The sequence below is a fragment of the Pan troglodytes genome, chromosome 2, assembly GCF_028858775.2.
Source record: "Pan troglodytes isolate AG18354 chromosome 2, NHGRI_mPanTro3-v2.0_pri, whole genome shotgun sequence".
Taxonomy (NCBI): Eukaryota; Metazoa; Chordata; class Mammalia; order Primates; family Hominidae; genus Pan; species Pan troglodytes.
The window spans coordinates 77,609,065-77,631,907 of NC_086015.1; the positions used below are offsets into that span (position 1 = coordinate 77,609,065).

Here is a 22,843-nt window from a genome sequence, read left to right on the forward strand (position 1 = left end):
ATAAACATTCAACTCGCTGATACACCTTTGACAGTTTTCAATTATATGGATGATATGCAAAACATCACAGCCTGTGTACTGCCTATAAATCGGCATTTGCTTCACTTAACGTTTTCTATTTAAACATGGTAGTATTCAAATGTGGTATTTCTTTTAAATATAAAATATTTAATAAGCTGTTTTAAAAATAACACTGACAGCTTATGACAAGAGAGATTTTACTCTGATATTTTTGCTTTCTGTTCAAACTTTTGTCTTCTACCTTTTCTGGGGAAATAAATGGCCATATTTGAAAGGCATGAATGCAACTCTCTGACTCAACCACACTGGCAAAGGAAAGTACTGTTTCTACCTGCAGTGCCCTGTGAGTTTTCCGGAGCACCGCTTCATTTATTGCTATGGCTGTCAATGTGCAACTCTGGTTTCACATTTTGCCAGGAGAACTGTGCCCAGTAGAGCTAAAAAAATATTATGAAAGATCAATGGGCTTCACTATGTAGAATTATCTCCATGCTTAAAGTCTTAATAACCACAACCCCTTTCTCACGAGTAGTTGTTATACAACCAAATTAAAGACATTTTCAGAACTTTCTTGTGAGCCTCAACATCAATTAGAAATACACTGTAAAAACAAAAATGACAATTTATTATGAGAAAAAGATATTCTGTTTCTGATGAAAGAACTAGGTGTCCTATAAGGACATTCATTTCTTAAGAGTCACTTACTCAATATATAAAATACAGAATTATATATAAAAAAGAAGCTAGTCTCTATCAAGTTACTGTACCCAACGAAAAACAGCAGAGCCTCTTTAATGACAGGCTATTGGTTTTTAAAAAATGTTCTGACAAACAGCACCACCATCAAAAGCATCTATCAACACTATCCCTCTTTATAAACAATTTGAACTGTAACAAGTTAATTGGCAATAACTTTCACTGCTCTAAAAGAAAATCCAGAATCAACCTAATAGTTTTGAGATATAAACATGAGTTTCAAATGGAAACAGTTTATGTCTTTCTACTTAGGATGCTGAAAATCTCACTAAGTCCATTTCTTACTTTGCTATCTTAAAGGGGTGAAAAGTTAGAAATACATGGGAATTTGGCAAGTTATCCTACATATCTTACATGTCTGGCTTTCATAATTAATCAATGATAGAAACTGCACAGTTACACAGTAATCCAAGGCAGATGGCTTTAGTTTGACAATCTCAAGTGATGCACAAAGAATAATGCACAATCACATGATTTAAAAGATTGGTCTTCAATCTACTGTGTGATAACCACTTATTCAAGAAAAAAAGAAGAAAATAATCTTATTACATTGCATTGACAATGATAACAGCTAACATTTACTGGCTGCAAACTATGTGCCAGAAACTATACTGACAATAAAGTGCTTTATTTCATTTTTTAATCCAACCAATCTTAAAAATTGCACTATTACCATCCTCATGATATAGGTGGGAAGACTGAGGTAGTGTGATTAAGAAAGTTGTCCCATGCTAAGGAGCTAGTAAGATGTTGAGCTGGGATTCAGACCCATACTTCCCAATCCTACATCTTCATTACACTTCTATACTACTCTCTTTCTGTGTAGAATATAAAAAATAATTCCACATGGGTTAGCAACATCTTAGGTCCTGTTCAAGATGGTTTTATTGTTGAAATTCCAAAAAGGAACTTATCAAAGGAAGGCTTACCCAGGAGGCCAGTATCAGAACAAAATTCCAAACTGTTTACTGAACTATTTATCTCCAAAGGAACCAATCTGAGATGTGTGAAGACATCTAAGTCCAGCCCTGACCTCAGAGATCTCTCCCAAGGGACAATTAAGACAATGTCTGAAATACAACATTCCTCAACCAAACAGCATCTTGCAAAGAATGTTTCTGAACAACTAAGCTGACCTTCTATGCTTTCTTGCCAGATGCAATGTTGGGGAGAAACAAGGGTGTTCTTATTTTCTATAAGCATCTTGATCTAGTCTACTGTCCACAAGTGTCAGACATTGGCTTTAGGTTGCATTGCCTATTTTAGAGTTGATTTACAGTAGTAAAGCAACATGTAGAAGATTCGACACAGGATGCAGGGAGGGATAAAAGAAAATGTTCAGTCTGGGCTGAATTCCTTTCATTTCTCCAACTAATTACCAAAGGTTAATTGCTATTCTTTGACAACTTGATTCTGGTTTTTCCTTTTCACTCCTTTCCCCACAAACAACCTTAACTACTTTAGTTTAACTTCTAATTTTTCACAAGAAGTATTAATTGAGATTGTAAACAGATAGTCTTCATATAAAACATTTAACATGTTAACATTAACCTCTGCTTACCCATTTAACCTGTTCCTAGGGTCAAAATGCTTCAGGATAGAGGGTACTTAAATAATTATCATTCAGTTATATCCCACCAATTGAAAAGAGGTGTAAATGGGATAAGGGCAAAGGCTCTTATCGAAGCTGCTTTCCCGACTGTTCACAGACATGGTAACTGTGATAGGCAGCAGCATCTTTCCTTTACAGGAAAATTTAACCAGTATTGGTCTGTTTGGGTAGTTTATCATAACCCATGATTTGCAATGGTCTCAAAACATAGTAAAACAAAGAGGGAAATGAGCCTAACTTCATAGAAACTGATAAGCCAACAAACACACTTGCCTTCCGAAGCAGGCATTGTATCAATGCTCTAAACCTGGAAAAACTGAGGCTCAGGGAAAATCAGACACTTGCTCATGATCACATAGTGGCAAAGTGGGAAGGTCACGATTGGAACCCAGGTCCACATGTGACTCTGGTGCCTACGATCTTTGTACTGTGCTGGTAGATGTTTGCACCCTATTCTAAATCCTTCTGCCTCCAAAGACTGAGCCTGGCATGAAGGATCAGACAATTAATTCATCTGGCAATTAGAGTTTTAAGTAAGGCTTCTTTGGACTATGCAATAATAATTGCAAAGAGTAAGAATGTCTATTATACCCTGAAAAGTATAATAAGACTATTATGCCATGACAGGAGCAGCATAATGGTTAAGTTCTCGGACCATTACGTCCATTGCATCTGGCAAGGAAGCACAGAAGGTGAACTTGGTTGTTCAAAAACATTCTTTGCAAGATGCTGTCTGGCTGAGAAATGTGTTTTGGACATTGTCTTAATTGTCCCTTGAGAGAGATTCTCTGAGTTCAGGGCTGGACTTAAGATGTCTTCAGGCATCTCAGATTGGCGCAACATCAGAGTCAGAACCTGTGATGTTTCCTCATCCACAGAAAGGGAATGATAATGGTTCCTTCTCATGTCACCAGTTCTCATGTCACCAGGTTACTAGGATGCATGACTGAGATAGACAGATACCCAAAGACTGCCTCAGTATGGCATCTGGCCAATAATTAGCACCCAAAACACAAGGCACAGTGTTAAGCTGGACATTCACATAGTTCAACACCGAGGTCATGATGCTCTTTTCCCACATACATTACTCTTCTACAAAATCTAGGCAATGGAGAATGCCTAATCTCGCTTTAACTTAGGCTAAAACAAGTTTGGAAGAGCTGGGGCCTGAAAGCTAAGTAAATAAATATCATTATATATTCCTAACTGTATCTATCTTTCTCCATGACTGGGAAAACAGTGGCACATTTTAGGGGACCAGTAGAGTGACCACCAGGTAGACAATTTTTATTCTGAAGGTGGTGGGAGGAGACATGGGAAGGAAGACGAGGGGAGCAGCTCCGCTTGGACTTTCAGTAGAGCACAGATATGACAGGGAGATGATACTGACCAAGTGGGCTGTGGGCCAGGAGAAGGGGAAATCACATACATAACATGGTCACACCTGGAAGGGGATGGCCACAGGAGCAAAGGGGATGGGAAACAGATTTTGGCTCACAACAGGATAGGAGAAACATCAAGACTAAGAAACGGTGAACTTAGGAACGGTGGAGACAGAAACGAGCTGGGGAGTCTGGGAGTACAGGGTACTTGGGGATTGCTACACACTACAGACTGCTCCAAGTTCTACCATATCAGTGGGTCTCGATGGATTGGTACGAAAAGAAGGTGAAGAACAGAGGAAAAACAACAACAAATGGAAATGGAGTGGCACCTTCTTGGCAGCTTTCACAGAGTTGCCTTCTATTCAGTAACTCTTCCCAGAGGGCAAGTGTCTCTTCCCTTCAGTAACCCCGACCCTGAAGACTGAGAAGTTCTCAACAGAACCTGGGATGCAGGGTGCAGAAGGGCGGTTCTGGTCATATTCTGGAGCCCAGTGACATCTGTTTCCTTGGGCTTGGCAGGAAGCTCTATCAGATACTTAGCACCCCAGCCCCCACCCAAACCCAATTCAAGAGGTTAGCTGGGCCCCTAATGCAACATAGGATCTCCCTGGGAGAAGCTTAGGTCTTTAGGATTAAGAAAAAGCAGGGACATATTAACCTTGGAGAAGGGGTTGTGGGTGTCCAGACCTTAACACTGACATGAACCATCCAAAGTGCCTAAGCCAAGTCACAAGCAGAAATGCAAGCTCACTTTTCAAGAAGATACAGTTGATTTTGTTTAAAAGAAGCTTTGCTATCACATTTGAACATGTAACTATTAGATCGATGTTAAAATTACCCCAAATAATCTTCTCAGCTTTCAACTCAAGGTCTAATTGGATAAGAATTGGTTGGGGGAAGAAAAGTCACAGTGGAAAATCAAAAATTGAATGTAATTTGAATGTCAAAAAGACATCTTATGAGGCTGCATTTTTTTAAGCATCCAAGAATGTGAACCATCTATTGGCAAAGTCCCTTTTCTCTTTAGTATTACTCTGTCACCATTCTCCTCCAAACCATCCAGCCTCAAAATCTTGGACACAAGACATCTCCTAATCAGTGTGGTGGTTCACAGGGTCCATCCACGCCACTGTCAATGTGGACTCTTTTTAAAAACTCCTTTTCTGCCTAAGGACAGGTGTTCCCTAATGATGTCTGTTGTGGGACTCACAGCAGAGAACTGGCTAGACTGGAAAGCTTCCCAGTAGGTTTTGAGAAATGTAACTGACTGACCGCTAGTCTGTGTGATGTAACACCTCGCAGCCTCAGATTATGCAAAGTTCACAAAGACTCGCTAGTCTTCACACAGCTGGGAAACAGCTCTGTCTGTTGACTAGTGACATGAAAGCACTGTATATTTGGCTGTTTCCAGGCAAAAATGTGCAGAGATGGGAGTTGAGGGGACCAAGAGGTAGAGCTGGCTGCCAGAAATTCTGAAGAATTGCTGATGTCTTCACTCCCTATGCTCAGATGCTTTTGTTCTCTTTGTAGTTAAAAGTTTAAAATTCTTAATGGTGAAGCAGTTTGGACCAGCCCTGCCTTGTAATTCAACCCAGCTCTAAGGAAGTGATTCTTGCAGAAGAACATAAGAGGAAACTGTTCCAAAGCCTAAGACTGAAGGTAGTCATAAGGACGGTGCTTGAAATTAAGTTGAAATTGGATGAGACACTCAACAAAAGTATTAATAGGATGTTTCTGTCATCAGAAAAAGGTGTAGAGAGAATGAAGGGAGACAAAGGGCATGGGGGAACAGGTAGGAAAAAAAAAAATGAGCTTTTCCAGAGTCATAATATCTGCACAATAGTTCACACAGTCCTAAGCCAAACGAGATTTGAAAACTAATATGAGAAGATGTTTCAGTACTTTCCTCGTTTAAAAAAGTCTGCTACTATATTTACACAACCTGAAAAAATCCATAAATGTCTAATTTCTTATTTCCATGAGCTTGATTTCAAATTTTCTCTCTCATTTTTGTCACTGACTCATCTGCTTTTCTGGTGAACAACCACAAGCAATGCTCACCAAAAATGACACCAACAAACCTTTAAGGTGTTACAGCATCTTAACACTTCCACTTAATTATGGGGTGTGCTACGATCTGAATGTTTATGTGCCCTCAAAATTCATATGTTGAAATCCTAATCCCCAAAGTGATGGTATTAGCAGGTGGGGCCTTTGGGACGTGATTAGGGATTAGTGCCCTTATAAAGGGGCCCAAGAGAGATCCCTCACCCTTTCTACTATGTGAGCACAACAACGGAAAGACAGCCATCTGTGAACCAGTAAGTGGGTCGTCACCAGACCCTGAATCTGCTAGCACCTTCATCTAGGGGTTCCTAGCCTCCAAAATTACGAGAAATAAATTTCTGTTGTTTATAAGCTATCCAATTTCTGGTATTTTTGTTACAGCAGCCTAAATGCACTAAGACAGAGTGGTTTCTGGTATTTCTGTTACAGCAGCCTAAATGGCCTAAGACAGAGTGGTTTTCAAATGTATACATCCAATTACCAACCAGAAGCATTTTCTTCCCTAAATAAAGAAAAAAGTGCTATAGTTTGGATGACTGTCCCCCCAAATCTCATGTTGATATCTAATTCCAACATTGGAGGTGGGGTCTAATGGGAGGTGTTTGGGTTATGGGGGTGGACACCTCATGAAGGGATCAATGCTGTCCCAGGGTGGTGGTGGGCAGGGAGTAAGCTCTGCTCTATTAGTTCTTGCAAGAGCTGGTTGTTAAAAGAGCCTGGAACTTCTCTCCTCTCTCTCTCCATTGTCTCCTTTCTCTCCATGTAATCTCTGCACATGCAGGCTAGTCTTTGCCTTCTGCCATGATCAGAAGCAGCCTGAGGCCCTCATCAGAAACTGAGCAGACGCCGGTGCCATGTTTCTTGTGCAACCTACAGGACCATGAGCCAAATAAACCTCTTTCTTTACAAATTACCCAGCCTCAGGTATTTCTTCATATCAACACAAATAGACTAAGATAGAAAGCAGAGGCTACTCATCTATAAAACCATAAGTGCACTTGCTTACATGAAGGTAGGAGGTTTTTCTGGCCAGTCTCTCCGTAGCTTTGTTAATTTGGGTGGGAAAAACATAAACAACTCTGTAACCCATATGTTATTCATAAGCTTTAGCCCTCCACCTTTACATCTTAGCCCAAATGAACTTGAATATCCCTCTTTCACACATTTCCACCATTGCAAAACAGACAGAGGATAGAAATCCAGAGAATGGGTTACTCAGGGGCAGCAGGAGGCTTACAATGAAACCAAATTATTGAGTAACAATCTCTTTTCTTCTAGATAACAACTGCTTTAAATTCCTAAACTTTCTTCAGTGATTTATTTGAAAAAATGTTAAAATCCTACAGGTGTCCAGCACTTAATAGACGGTCAAGAAACGCTTGATAAGACTTACTGTGCCCTTATGTACATCATCTCATTTCATCTTAATAACAACCCTAACAACAGGCATATTATGATCCCATTTTAGAGGTGAGGCAATTAAGGCTTGAAGGTTAGAAGAGCCTCCCAGGGGCCCTCGACAACAGGGCAAAGAGAACACATGAACCCGAATATTGCTGATCCCAGGATATGGATACTAACCACACACAATACACTAGCTCTATTCAGGGCACCTTGGAGTCAGCCTGTGGACCCAACGCCTGCATCTAACCCTGACCCACGATCTGATGGGACTTCATCCCTCACCTATCCAAACACAGCAAAGACACGGGGCACCTAAAAACAGCTTTTAGCAAAATACTAGGGGTGATCTCCTGCCCAGGACTCTTCTCTGCACACACACTGCTGATGCCAGGGAAAAAGCTCATCACTGCCCTTCCTGGGGATGGGGTGGCTGCAAGGCCTGCAACATACAAAGATTACGCGGTGCCTCTGCTCTTTAAATTCCCTGTAAATATATGGATGGAATGAGTGAGAAAGATGGCTGCTCAGGTCCATCTGGTAGTTATTTTCTTTACAAGAGTAATCATTATGTTATACCACTTCCCTTTCTTATTGTAACAGGTTTATTAGGACACTATTAGTCAAGGGGAGACAGAGGCTAACCCATGGCATAAAAGCTTGGGTGAGCAAAGAATAGGAAGACTTGTGCTTTCAAAGGCATATGTGGGTGTCTGATTGATCCCCTGGGTTAAAGCTACTCAGTTTTACCTTTCTATCCAATGGTGCCTACCACAGGGCCTGGCACTAGAGGTATGAGAATGTGAGGAGCTAAACTGCAGAATACATTTGGAAGAACTTCACTTCATTCCTACTGTTAACCACTCTTAAAATTACCAGGATAAAAAATTAAAGAGCTGTGCTCATATTCCATCCAGCACATTATCTCTTTTTTGTCTAAATCTTTTTTTTTTTTTAACAGGGTCTCACTCTGTTGCCCAGGCTGGAGTGCACTGGCACGATCTGGTCTTGGCTCGCAGCAACCTCTGCCTCCAGAGTCCAAGCAATTCTCCTGCCTCAGCCTCCCCAGTAGCTGGGACTACAGGTGTGCACCAGCACACCTGGCTAATTTTTGTATTTTTAGCAGAGACTGGGTTTCACCATGTTGGCCAGACTGATCTCAAACTCCTGACCTCAAGTGATCTTCCCGGCTAGGCCTCCCAAACTGCTGAGATTACAGGCGTGAGCCACCATGCCCAGCCTAAATCTCTTTCACAGCCAGGATCTGTTTTGTTTTGTACTCCATGTGCTCTACACTGGACCTATGTAAATGGGAACATGGTATGGGATGAAAACATTTCATGGACCAGAAGCCAACAGGCAAACTAACATGAGCCAGTGGAGGACACTTGGCAAGTTATTTAACTTTCTGAGCTTCTGTTTTTTCATCTGTAAAATGGAAGGAAAGAGTAATGGGTAAGAGCACCTACCTTACAGGGTCTTTCTGAGGATGAAATAAAATAATGCATGTACACCTCCAATCCAAACAGTACTTGGCATACATAATAATGGTGCTTTGAAAGCCTGTGTGAGACTTCAGAGAAGGGCACTGCCCCAGGAAAAAATTCTTTTCTTATTTTGGTAACAGCGTGAGCTCGGAGATGGGCCACACTGGGTTCAAATCCCAGCTCTACATTTAGAATCTAACTTCTAGCCTTAATCTTTCATAATCTGCTACTCCCATTAAAAAAAGAGGTCTATCTAATGAAGAACATGGAGAAGATAAAGTATGCACATACAGAAAGCACCTTAAGTGTATGGCACCCAGTGGAACTCAATGAACATTATTTTCTTTCCTTTTAAGCTCCTTGGTCTACGGTCCAATGCATAATTGCCTTATAAATAGATTCTTACTCATCAAATATTTTCACAGCGAGGCAAGCACCATTTCTGAACACAGAAAGAGCCACTTACAGACAAATCTCAACAGAATTGCCAATTCAAATTGTCTGGTTATACTCATTTAATCCAGTGTAGCTGGGTAACATATTTGTAAAACAAATTCTAATTTTCCTTATAAATCACAGAAATGAAATAGAAGTGACAATCTGTAACTTTTTTTTTAGCAGAAGTGCGCTGTTTTGTTAGATATACTATGGAATGGTCCTATGCAGGAGCTTTTCGGAAACTAAATATACTTCATGGTGAATACTCTAATAGATACATTTCAAAGTGTTTGGACATCTGGAACACCTTTTGATACAACTGTCTATCAGATTTACTTATTTCCAGTTCTGAAAAGGACAAAATAGTTTCTAGGATTTGGGGCTTTATAAAACTTGATCTGGGTGGATCTAGTGGAACAAAAATAATGCCTCCCCTAAACCTGAAAACAATTTTGTTAACTGGGTCATCACGGAGAAACTCATTCTTTTTAAACACGAGCCCACTTTTGGTTAGCAACCTGAAAAGTTTTGATGACTGCCAAGACAGGCCTTTCAATCTTGAACTCATCACCAAATGAATACATATCAAGAGCTTACAGTGCACATGGCAATGGATTAGTGCCATAGACATGGTACTGGACAAGACAGACTCTTCCACTTATTTAGTTACAGCTATGATAAATGCCATGCAGGAGGATAACCAAAGTAAGAGTCTCAGGGCACCAGATGTAGTCTGTGAGGTCCGAGAGGCCTGGCTTCCTAGAGGTAGTGATGCTTGAGCTGAGATGAGAATAGAAAGAACCATTGTCTAGTGATAAGCAAATCCTAAGTGCAGAAAGAAAGGCTGTGGGCAAGAGGAGAGAAGTGGAAATTTTGCAGGTTATTTAGTGCAGAGTACTTGGTAAGATTGTTCCAGGTAGACAGAAGAGCAAGTGCAAAGGCCTGGAGGCAGAAAGGAGCTCAGGGGCACATGCATCGACTCTCAGAGACATGAGGAGCTGAAAGAAGAGGATGAAGGGGAGAAGAATCCAGGCAGGTGGAAGCCGGTAGGATCCAGAGCATGTTGGACCTTATAGCCAACCAAGAGAAATGGGACAGCATAGGAGGCTTGAGGGAGAGTGATAAAAGATACACATTTCTAAGAGATTAATTCCTGATGCTAGGTAAAGAAGGAATTGAAGAGGAGCAAGAAGATTTGTAGAGGAAAGAGTTATGGTCCAGGCAAGAGTGTCTGAGACAAAGGCCAATTCTGCCCCCCAAGGGACGTTTGGCAATGTCCACAAATATTGTTGATACTACTTGGAAAGCGCTACTAGCCTCTAGTAGGTAGGTAGGTAGATGCCAGGGATGTTGCTAAACATCCTACAATGCACAGGTCAGCCTCCCACCCCCATCACCACTACCACCACCACCACCAACACACCCACACCCAAGAATTATCCATTCCAAAATGTTGGCAGTGCTGATTCAGAAACTCTGATTTGGACCACGGTGGTCATTTGAGTGAGCTGGAGAGCTGTGAATAGATTCAAAATGTATTTAGGAGGTAAAATCCACAGGATTCAAAGACAGACTGGATGGGAGGTTAAAGAACAAAAGGTATCGAGGCTGCATCTCAAGTTTTTCAATCAATCGAAGGAAAGTTATGTCCAGAATTGTTCCTTTCCCAGAAAGAAAAGCAAAAAAGATGTTTGCTCTGGAGTGCTTTTGCTCTAAGAATCAGGGGGTAAGTCAGGGTGGGAAACTGAGGCTGGGAGCAGAACTCTTTAACTCACTCAAGTGTAGCAATCCCAAGTCTGTTGCAGCTCAGATGTGGCCTCAGCGAGATCAGAGATGCCTGTCTAGGCTAAGATTATCTGTCATTTAACTGCTAGGCAGTCTGGGGTTTTGTTTTGTTTTTTTTTTTTTTTGAGACAGAGTCTTGCTCTTTCACCCAGGCCGGAGTGCAGTGGCACTATCTCGGCTTACTGCAAGCTCTGCTTCCCAGGTTCACGCCATTCTCCTGCCTCAGCCTCCCGAGTAGCTGGGACTACAGGCGCCCGCCACTGCGTCCGGCTAATTTTTTGTATTTTTAGTAGAGACGGGGTTTCACCGTGTTAGCCAGGATGGTCTCGGTCTCCTGACCTCGTGATCCGCCTGCCTCGGCCTCCCAAAGTGCTGGGATTACAGGCGTAAGCCACCGCGCCCGGCCTAGGCAGTCTGGGTTTTAAAATTTTATCCTGGTCTTAAGAAATTTAGGAAGGTGTTTAGACAATGACCAGTGAAACCATAACTGTGTGAAGACCAATACATGTTTGGTCTATATCTACCTGAGCGTAAGCTCTTCGTCTAGCTTAGCAGCTACTTAAAGCACCAGCATCATCTGGGAGCTCATTGGAAATGCAGAATATCAGGCCCCTGGCCAGCCCTAATGGATCAGAATCTCTAGGGGTGAGACTCAGGAATCTGTGTTAAGCTCTCCAGTGACTCCAATCACGCTAAGGCTTGAGAATCCTTAATATAGCTCACATGGTAGAACAGAAGAGACAACGTCTATGCTGGTACAGCACTAACAAACCCTAAGCGCTCAGCAGGTGTCAAAAAAACTGAAACCTAAGATAATTTAAAGAATGCCACATCATTTGTGCAAGTTCTAGGCTGCTGAAGAGCTGGTACTGAAAATCTGAGTGTTTCTAATCTCCTTCAGCTTACAACAGAGAAGCAAACATTAGGGCTTATTTTAAAAAGAAAATAAAAATGTTGCACATGAGAGTTTCCAGGACATATAAATCCTTCTGCCTTTTAGAAGAGAATAAACAGTACCCAGCAGGAGCAGAGAGCCGGCCCAATGAAATAAACAAGTTCTTAAACAGCTTCCAATGGGAGGAGTTTTATGGTTGACCCAGGAACAGCAAAAGCGTTCAGTAAGGGCCACTGAGGGTTAATTTCGGGGCAAGGAGAGACAGCAAGCTTCCCTAAGGCCTCAGCTGAGGCCAGGCTGGGTCTGAGGCCAGGGAAACTATCTAGGGCAGCTTCTGGGCTAGACCATCCTTTGCTGTTCTCAAGGCTGGCACTGAGGTTGGTAAAAGTTCCAAGCAGGGCTCCAACTCCGGAACAAACCTTTCTCCGTAAGTTCAAAATCAACATCTTGTCTCTAAGCTTAACATCCTTCTTTATGCTACCCACTAACTCAACAGAGCCTCAAAAACATCCACAGTTTTGATTCAAGTATCATATTTTTGACTCTGAGGGAGATTTTACCCAAACACTCCAGAAAGAAAACAGAAAGTTAAGAAGAAATAATAAACTAGCTCAACAATAAATGATGCATAAACTCTGGGGCAGTGAATGGCTTATTTATAAATAAGCGTCACTTAAAACGACGAAGGAAGTCCAGATGACAGCATGAACAGCAGAAATTCGGGAACTCCTTCACCCTAAATCTGGCGCCTGATTGAAGACCAAGCTTTGCCCTCTGTTTTGGTGATTCAAAGGCTCACACCAGTCTTTTGTGTGCCTGTGAGGTCCTGGGTGAGCTGTGGAGCTGTAAATATTTGCCCTTCGCCCAGAGCTGGCCAGCTGCTGAGACTGCAGCTGACAGACAGGCCAGGGGCCAGGAAGGGGGGCCAGGTCGGAAAACTTGCAGGCCTGGTGTGCACGTAAGGAAAGGGGGCTGGGAGAGGGCAGGGGGAGGCAAAGCAGACTCAGGCCCTTAGGGGAGCCGCGGGCAAATATTTTCCCCTTTCTGCCACGCCATCTGGAGCAGGCAACCAGAGCGGTGGCAGCAGGCCCAGGCCCCTCCCCAGGAAGGCAGAAGTACCCAGCTGTTGAAAATGTGGCTTCTGCAATCAGGGAAACCAGTGGTTCTCAACCTGGGCGACTTTGCCCCTCCAGAGGACACTTGACAATATTTGGATTGTCACGACTTGGGAGGGAGGCCAAGAATGCTGCTAAACATCTTACAATGCACAGCACAGTACCTCCCCTCCCAACTAAGAGTTATGGGGCCCAAAATGCCAATATGCCCCAAAACTGAGAACTCTGAGGTAGAATCTGAGTCCAGCTCTGCTCCCTGAGTCACTATTTAATTTTGGACAAGTTATATAACTTCTCTGAGTCTGTTCCCTCATCTCAAAGGACAACATAGGTAATGCATGTAAAGTACTTCCTATTGTTGGTGGCACTTAATAAACACTCAATAAATGGTCCTTGTGGTTGCACTGAGGAGCAACATGATAGTTTATAGAACGTGGGCTGGAAAGATGGGCACACAAAGGTTCAACATGCAGCTTTGCACCCAAAAGCTGTGACCCAGGCATGAAACTGCCCCTTAATGAGCCTCAGTTTTTTCATCTACTAAGTGGGAAGGGTCACACCAACCTCACTTGATTAAAAAGGAAATGACTGGGAAGAATGCAGCACCCAGCCTGGAGCAAAGTAAACCCTCGCTCAAGGGGACCGCTCAGGTGGAGACGTTAAAAATAATTCTAGGTAACACTTGTTGAGTATTTATTTACTCTCTGCCAGGCACAGTACGAGGCCCTTCTACTAAACTCTCTCCCTGAAGCCTGACAAAAACCTTTCGCACTGAGGGAAACTGAGGGACCTGGGAATTAAGCCAGAAGTTCACCCAGCTGGTCAGCAAAAAGCCCAGATTTGAAAACAGTTTTAACTCCAGAGGACTCACACTTAATTATTACTTTATACTTGTTGGGGGCAGAGTGCTCCTTTAATTCTTTCTGAAATCCCTGGATGAATACCTCAGGGGTGCCTGGCTGTGTTTTTACTCTGTATACCACGTCTCTAGGGACCATAGTTTCCAACTTTAGAGAGGTTAAGCAGCTTGCTCAAGGTCAGCCAGCTAGTTGGCTGCAAAACCCACGCTTGCATCCAGCTTTTACCCCAGAGGCCTCTCTTCTGATATCCTTCTTAACTTAATCTACACTGGCTGTGGGTTCCCTTTATTTTTTTTCTGGAATCCTAGAGGATGCACGGATACAATTCACCCAGTGTGTCCATCTTTCCTCTCCTAAGTGTCAGTCTATAGGTTTCTGACCTCTAGAGGGTAAGCAACTTGCCCGAGATCCCCCAGCTGGTCTGAGCAGCAAAGCCTTTGAACGCAGTTTTGACTCTGGAGCTGCATTCTTCATTCTTATCCTACACTTGCTTGTGGATTCTTTTTCGTCCTTCCAGAATCCCTGAAGCTGTGCAGCTATACTTTACCGGTTACGTCTAGACTATAAAGGACCACAGTGTTCCACCTCAGGCAGGTTCAGCGACCTGCAGGTAGTGATACAGCTGGTAAGCAGTGGAAGAAGAGGGAGGAAGCAAGGATGTTCCCGGGAAGCTCGGGGCATCCCTGTACCCAAAGGGATGGGGCGGGGCCCGGGGTCCCCAGGGATCCTGGCTGGAGGTCGGGGCGGGCAGCAGGCGCCTACCTTGCCGCCGGGCGGCGCGGCCACGCAGCGGCTGAGCGAGTCGAGGCGCGCGCTGTATTCGGTGAATTTCTTCTGGTAGCGCAGCGCGGTCATCTGCAGCTCAAGCTGCGCCGCGGCCAGCTGGGCCACCAGCGACTTCTCGCGCTTCCCAGCGCGCAGCGCCTCCTTCTTGAGCGCCTTGTGCAGCGCGCCCAGGCGGGCCTGGAGCGCGCCGTTGTGCGCCCGCAGCGCTCGCGCGCAGCAGTGGCCGCCCGCGCGCTGCTCGCCGTGCGTCAAGGGCAGCCCGCAGCCCTCCTGGCAGCGGCCCACTGGCCGCGCGTCGCACGCGTCGCGCATGTGCGCCTCCACGTCGCGCCGCAGCAGCACCTGGCCACAACCCGCGTGGCGACAGCGCGCGGGCGCGAAGTCGCAGCGCTCGAGGTGCTCCGGCAGCTGCTGCAGCTTGACCACCCGGCCGCAGCCGCGCGCCGCGTACGCGCACTTGATGTCCAGCTTGAGGATAAGGCGCTTGAGCGGCAGGACGTGGTTGAGCTCTTTGGCCGACAGGCGACCGCGGCAGCGCGCCGGGCAGCTGCCCTCCTGCACCACCCAGGGCAGCACGCAGCCGGCGCAGAAGACGTGGCCGCACGGCGTGGTCAGCGGGTCCTCCAGGACCTTGTGGCAGAGCGCGCACTTCAGGTCCGGGTCCACGTCGCCGTCGAAGCGGTCCAGCTCGAAGCCCATGGTGGCGGCCAGGCCCCAGGATCGCCGCCGGGCGGCCGGGCGCCCCCTCCCTCCCCACGAGGCGGCCCAGACAGGCCGGCTACGCCGCCCGCGCGCTCGCTCGCTCTCCCCGGACTGAGCCTAATTGATCCAGACTTCCTCGGAAAATGCCCGAGGAACAGGACTCCTCCGGCCGTATTTGCGCGAGCGCGAGCGCACATACATCTTGCCTCGGATGCCTCCCGCCAGCCCCCCGAAAAAGGGAGGAGGCTGGAAGGCAGAAGCGCGTGGAAGGACACTGAGGCTCGCCAGAAGGGACGGGCCAGCCCAGGACGCCAGCCTGAATCTTCTCGGGAAACTCCTTTCTGTTCTCTTACAGTCTGCGCTATAGGAGACAAAACGCCAGCCGAGAAAAGCTCGCTGAGTTTGGAGCTGAGGCTACTGCTTTCTCCCAAGGGTTCTCTTCGAGCCCCTTCCCGAACGGATCAAAACTTTTTTACTCCCTTCTCCCTCCCCCTTCCTCTAGTGGCTGATTGCAGAGGACTAAAAATATCTTGGGGCCCGCTATCTCAGCACTTACGGTCTTTATTTATTTATTTCATTCCAGGGAAAGTTACAGAGCCTGCGGGACGCTCCGGCTGCAACTTCAGTTCTGACCAGAGGTTCTGTGAACCTTCAGGATTTAGCAGGTTTCCAGGACCGGTGGGTGAATCTACCCGGGGAAGTTTTGGTGGACAAGAGCTGCTCGCCAGCTGTCGGAGTGGGAGAGGCCAGCGTGCTGGCTCCATCCACTTCACCTAACACCTCTGAAGTGTCTGCCCTGCAGTGTGGCAAGCGTGGTGCTGAGCGCTTCTAAATCCGTCGCTTTAAAGATCATTAGTACAATGTTGTGAGAGGGTTAGCTCCATTTGAAAATTATTTTCCCGCGATTACAAAAGATGCTGACTGCAGAAGTTAGAACTGGGAGAAGACTCATCACCCCCATGATCATGTCAACAACTGCCCTCCTTCAGTTTTGGTTTGTTTTGTGTGTACACTTTGTCACCTTTCCATTGAGGAAACTCAGGCTAGAAGGAGGATAAAAACAAAACAGAAAACAAAACAAAACAAAAGTGCCCTGTAGGGTCCTGTAGGTCAGTGTTTCTCACATTTTAATGTGGTTGCGGTTCTGATACAGTGGGTCTGGGGCGGGTTCTGAGAATCTCCATGCTGAAAGCACTTCCAAGTGATGCCAATGCTGCTAGTCCATGCTGGTTCTTGGATTCCCACTTGATTGGAAAACCCTGGCGATCCATAGATCTGGACATTCATTCCCTGCATGCAGTACAGCAAACCTGGCTGGGTAGCATTCAGCAACACTCCTGAGCAATGGAGGAATATTTTTGGAATTCCAAACTGGGTGTAAAGTTCATAGCATCATGCATTGATTTTATTTTATTTATTTTATTTTTTTTTACCTTCCAAGGCTATAGACATTCCTAAGAAACACGCAGTCAGCTTTTGGTGAGAGTGGAATCGAGCTATGGAATTGTCATTTGGAATCTGCTGCCAGTTTCTGAACAGTGAAGCGGGAGAGTTCTGAACAGTGAAGCAGGAGCTCTGTATTCAGCGAGACTCTGGGGCCTGGAAAGTGGGATTACAACATCCATTTTGTCTAATTGCTTTCCTTCTTTCTTTTATGTGGCTGCTAAAGCCCCATGACCTTCACTATTTAACTGCTTCATCAGAGTGAAAGAATTGCCTTGATGTTCATAAGGATTACTTGTTTCACACTGACCTTTAAAAAGTTGTCACTCACTAGATTTTTCAGTGCATAGTTGAGGTCACTGGACAGTGTTCTTTAATCAGTTTTGGTGGCATTTGTTGCCTATTTGAGGTGGAGACTTTCTTTTAATTGCTTTAATCAATTAATGCATTGCTTTGATAGGATTCTGCATGGGGTGGAATATTATTGGCCTTTGTTCAGATAAGCTTGTGCCAGGGAATCCTCCATCAGTATATTCATTAAGCTGCTCATGGGCTCTCAGATAATGGGTAGGAAACAAATTCTTTCACCAAAGGTGTGTGGGCTTGTCAGTTTCACAGAATGAGCTAGTGTCAACAGGGTGATAATCTTCAAACCAAACTGGTTTTGAGAAACAGAGAAGTTCTGTCCTACACCATAAATGTAAATTAGTGCTTACTTGGGGTGTACACTTTTTTGGAGATGTTCTACCACCCCTCGGGTGGTCTCCCAGATGGCAGATTGAGAGGTTGTTGCTGAAATGCTACAGCTGAGGCCACAGAGAAGCCATAGCCTACTGTGGATTGGCCTCTTTAGGCAAAAGGAAAGTCTGTGCCACTCCTCAATGGTTAATTTTAGTATCAAAATTCTTGGAGGTTAGAAAAAAAATCCTACAATGTCAGAGCTGGCAAGACTATTATTTCAGTCACCCAACTTAACAGGAGAAACGAGAGCCAAAAATATTAGGAAAAAGGAGTTGAGGGCAGAGTTTCTCAACCTTGGTACTACTGACATTTTCATTCAAATAATTATTTGTTGTGGTGTGTGTGGGGGTGGGGGGTTGGTTATCGTCTGCATTGCAGGATAGTTAGGAGCATCTCTGGCCACTATCCAATAGACATAGTAACAACCCCTTGTTGTGACAACCAGGTTGAGAACCACAGTTTTAAGGAAGCTTTCTGCTCATTAGTGAAGTCAGGCAATGCTGTCAGCCCACATTTTCTGCTGGCTGTGGAACCACCTGGTGAATGCTGCACAGTGAGAGAGGGATGTTATTATAAATCGAAAACTCAAGGCACCATACCAATAAACATGAATAAAAACTGTAGGAAGATGAATGTTTGGTGTGGCAGGCCTCCTGAGAAAAGTAGCTGATTTTTCTGACATGGATTAGATACTTACTCAACCGTCCCAGAAACATCTGAGTGTTTATATATGGATGAATTCCTTGTGGACAGCTGGATTGGTCACTTTGCAAATTATTTTTGCGACTTCCACTACCTCTTGCTCTTACCCCTTCCTTTTATCGTCTGATTCTGCACTTTCTAACCAAAATGTGGCCCCAAGCCTAATAAAAATACTATTTCTATATTCACCACAATCCCATTCTGAGTTTAAACTCTGTTTTTAGTGTTCTTTCCATCAGCATGTTTAATCAGAAGTTGATAATAATATCTACCACTTTTTTGGGAACTCTTACTAGGTATCAAGCACTGTGCTCAGCACTTGACCTTCATTGTCTCATTGCTCCTCACTGCACATAGAAAGGTAGATATGTTGTCCACCCTGTTTTACAGATGGAGAAACTGAGGTTTATAGAGGTTACATAAGATATCTAAGTAGGTGTAGGTACCTTATAAGGTTACATAAGGTATCCCTCCAGTCAGGGATGTCAACAGGAGAATTTCAGAACCCTCACTCTTAATCACCATAAGCATTATGCGTCTCCTCCATAAGCTCCAGCTCAGGAGGCACTCCCTTACAAATGATATGGATAAGGACTCCACCCCTCCATGTTTGCTGGTTATCAATCCTCAGTTGCTCGTAGGGTCTGGATAATTTGTGGCTTCAGTACTAGAAAAAACAAACAAAAAGAAAGTCAAGGGTTTTTACATTTGTTTTTTAAATTTTCTTCCCCAGGCATAGATATTTGTATTCTACTAGCTAAAATAGCACTATACAATTAGATAAGGATCTGCTTTTACCAAATGAAAGTACCACCAGAGCGTAATAAGGTACAGCAGTCATCCACAAAAACAAGCGTGAAACATTTCGGTCAGACTGCTTGCCTGTTAACATAGCCAATGTCAGCCATCCTGGAGCCTGACACATTCGTTTGGCCATGGGTTGAAAGGTAGGGAGAAGAGAAGGTAATTCTCTATTCTGGAGACTTGAAGACTTTGGTAAGTCAGGATGAGTTATCACAGTAGGGACACTAGACAGAAGAACAAGAATTGCAAAAATACTTCTTACAAATTTGAGCAAATCTGGTCTGCAAAAGTCTGGCTCTCCTTTCCCAACTCTCCAGATGGGATTAGTTTCCACAGCCCCAAGCACATACCCTTGTATAACAGTGATCACACTTGAAGTGTCTTAATTTATCTAATAATTCTTTAGTAGCTATTATATGCAAAGAAGAGGCTGTTCTTGCACTGGGGCTACAAAGGCTACCAAAAATAATAAGCAGTGTCCCTCCCCTCTTAAGCCTTCATTTCAGGATAAGGAACAGCAGATATCAATAAATGAATAATAAATGAGATGATTGTGGAATATGATAAGTTCCCTAATACAGTGCTGCTCAAAGTGTGGTCTGGGGACCAGAAACATGGGCATAACCTGGAAGCATGTTGAAAGTGCAGAATCTCAGGCCGCACCTTGGACCTACTGAATCAGAATCTGCCTTTTAGCAAGATCACCAAGTGATTTGTGTGCACTTAAAGTTTGAGAATCACTGCTGTCAACACCATAAAAGCAGCTTACATGCTGGAGAAAAATCAAAGGGGCCCATTTGAAATAGGGCTGTCTGGGGAGGGGAAGTGTGAGTTGTCACTTGAAAGGTGAGACTGAGCCAGCAATAGCTGGGAGAAGAACAATCCAGGCAGAACAAGAGAAAGTGCTGAGGTTCGAAGCAAGCACATGGTCTATTTGAATTAAACAGAGTGTGCCTAGAACTTGGAGCAGAGTAAGCTGAGCAAAGAAGAATCAAACAAGGGTAGAAAAGTAGGCGAGAACCAAATGGACACGGGCCTGCAGGACCTGTGGAGGAAAGAGATTGAATTGATTCTAGTGCTGGTTGGCACTGAAGTATTTTGGGCAGCAGAGGAGCACAGCTTGATCAATGTCTAGTTTCCATGCCACATATTACACTCTATTATAGAGTAGGGCAATCATGTTCACGTTCTGTCCCCCATGTTTAACACTTAGTAGAAACGTAATAAATATTGAACAAATAACTGTTCCCTCTTCCTGCTCCATGTAAGTTCCTGCTGCTCAGCTCTTAAGCGTGGGTTGGTACTACCAGCATGAGGTATTTGTATCACAGTATGAGTTAAATAGGCCTCTGTGTCCTAGTTGGAGTACCTATCAACATTTAGAACATTGTTCCCATAACAAAATCAATTCAGAATTATGAACAGCCAACTCCCATATGAATAAGTAGATCACTATCTGGTTGTGAATTCGTAGGCTTTGTATAGAATATGCATGTGTATATATACATATAAATGTTCACATACATACCTGTGTATTTATAAACATACATGTACGTGCATACATACATGCATGTGGAACAAAAAAATTGTTTAGCTGAGCATAACAGAACATCCAAATAACCATGGAATAAACTAGTTAGAAATTAATTTCTCTCTCAAGTAAAAAAATATGAGCCATAGTTAGCAGGCTGAGGCTGGTATAGTGGCTTCCAGGTCATCAAGGACTCAGGATTCTTTTCTCTTTCTGCTCCACCATCTGTAGGGCCTGGCCTCTATGCTCATTTCATGGAGCGAGATAGCTGCTACACAGCCAACCATTCCAGGCAGAAAAATGGAGGAAGAAGGGGCAGGCCAACCTGATTAACCTAGGGGAAGTAGCTCAGGTTGGCCTGCCCCTTCCTTCAGGAGCTTTTCTGGAAGCTCCACCCAACTACCTTCTCTTGCATCTCAACAGCAACAGAATTTATGAAATGTACTCTTTTACAAAGGCACATTGCTTCCTGGAATATTAATAGGTTCTACCCTAAGATATCACTTTGCATCCACTATGACGACCTAAGACAAAAAGAGAGACAGTAACAAGTATTGACAAGGATGCAGAGAAATTGGAATCCCCACATGTTGCTGTTGGGATTGTAAAATGGGGCAGCCACTTTGGAAAATAGTTTGGCAGTTCCTCAGAATGTTAAATATTGAGTGACCATATGACCTAGGAGTCCCTCTCATGGAGAGAACTGAAAACACATGTTCACCCCAAAACTCATACACAAATGTTCATAGCAGCATTATTCATAATAACCAAAAAGTTGAACCAATCCAAATATCCACCAACTGATGAATGTATAAACAAAAGGTTGTATATCCATGCAATAGAATACCATTCACCATAAAAAGAAATGAAGTACTGATTCATACTACAACATGGATTTATATTGAATACATTATTCTAAGTGAAAGAACAAATGAGAGACCACATGTTTATTATTCCATTTATATATAATATGTAGAGGTAGAAATTAGATTAGGGCTTACCAAAAGCTTGGGGAAGGGGGAAATGGGGAATGACTGCTAATGGGTAGAGGTTTCTTCTTTGCACATGATGAAAATGTTCTAAAATTAATTGTGCCAATGGTTACCTAACTCTGTGAATATACTAAAAAACACTGAATTGTACTCTTTAAAACGGTGAATTTTGTGGCATATGAATTACATCTTGATAAAGCTATTCTAAAAGTGCAAAAATGGTAATAGCGTTCTGTTAATAAGGAAGAAGGGGTTGATGGCTATTAGATACACAAGTGTCATTCTCCATTTGTCTATATACATTCATAAGCTATTTTTGTTTTCAAAATTATTTGTATTAAACTAGGGTTTATTTTCCTGTTCATGCTAAAGGCTGCATGTTTAAAGATTACTGAATTAAATTGCATTCAGACTCTTTTTGGCTGCAAGTTTCTGAAGCCCAGTTCAAAGTGAATAGGAATTTTTAAAATGGAAAGAATAGGCCACATCATTAAAAAGTCCAGGGAGTAAAGTGACTTCAGGCACGGCTGCATCCAGGTGCTCACATGAACACATTAAGAATCTGCTCTGCTTTCCCCTGGGTTAGCTTCCTTCTCAGGCACTCTCCCCACATGGTTATACACCTTCTGCAGTCCGTATTTGCATCTCGCTACCTTATCATCCCTAGCACAAAGAGTACTATTTTCCTAATAGTTCCAATAAGTGTTCAAGGCATGACTCCTGACCTGCCTTAGGTTATCTGCCAACTCCTGAGCCAGGGAGTGGAAACATTCTCACCCAGACCACAGGAAATGAAGGTAAGGGAATGAGGGGTTTCCCACAAAGAGATGCCAGAAAGACAAAAAAAAGTATGTCCACTATAGTCTTATTACAAGAGTCATCAGTAGTCATCACCCTCTTCCTTCAGCTAAATCACATGAAAGGTACAGTTTCTGAAGTGAAACTTAAAGTTTTAAAGTGTAAAAGATATCTGTAATGTTGGTCAGTGTTGCATCCCCAGGACCAGGGATGTTGTTTGGCTCCTACCGGCCACTCAATAAACGTGTTGATTGGCTTTGTAATTTACCCATATATTTCCTGGTCCTAACACACTTTTTGGTTCTTAAACCTCAGAGATACTTGGTTATTCCTAAGGTGAAAAAAATCAAGCCATGACATCTGAAGAGTATAACTTATGATTACATGAATTCCTCTATCAAAAATAAGACAACTTAATCATCACAAATACATGGGAAGTTATAAAATCATAAAAATACATATATATACATACACGCATACATATATGTACACATACATACAAATACACACAAGCACTAATTT

General features: G+C 43.5%; 1 protein-coding gene and 1 long non-coding RNA gene across 4 annotated transcripts in view; one reads left to right on the plus strand and one right to left on the minus strand.

Moving 5' to 3' along the window:
• PDZRN3 (PDZ domain containing ring finger 3) overlaps window positions 1-15,443 on the minus strand; it is a 245,759-nt gene extending 230,316 nt beyond the window's left edge. For both annotated transcript variants that reach the window (XM_054680801.1, XM_016941491.3), the window contains exon 1: window positions 14,585-15,443. In XM_054680801.1, the coding sequence (XP_054536776.1) occupies window positions 14,585-15,307 (723 nt within the window). In that variant the 5' untranslated portion in view covers window positions 15,308-15,443. The remainder of the gene's footprint in view (window positions 1-14,584) is intronic.
• Window positions 13,913-18,390, plus strand: LOC104005622 (uncharacterized). 2 transcript variants are annotated; one of them, XR_679022.5, is made up of 3 exons: window positions 13,946-14,211; window positions 14,340-14,447; window positions 15,894-18,390. It is a non-coding gene; the product is annotated as an uncharacterized LOC104005622 (long non-coding RNA). The 2 variants fall into 2 exon arrangements; XR_008547015.2 differs by having other exon boundaries at window positions 13,913-14,447.
• Window positions 18,391-22,843: the final 4,453 nt, after the last annotated feature.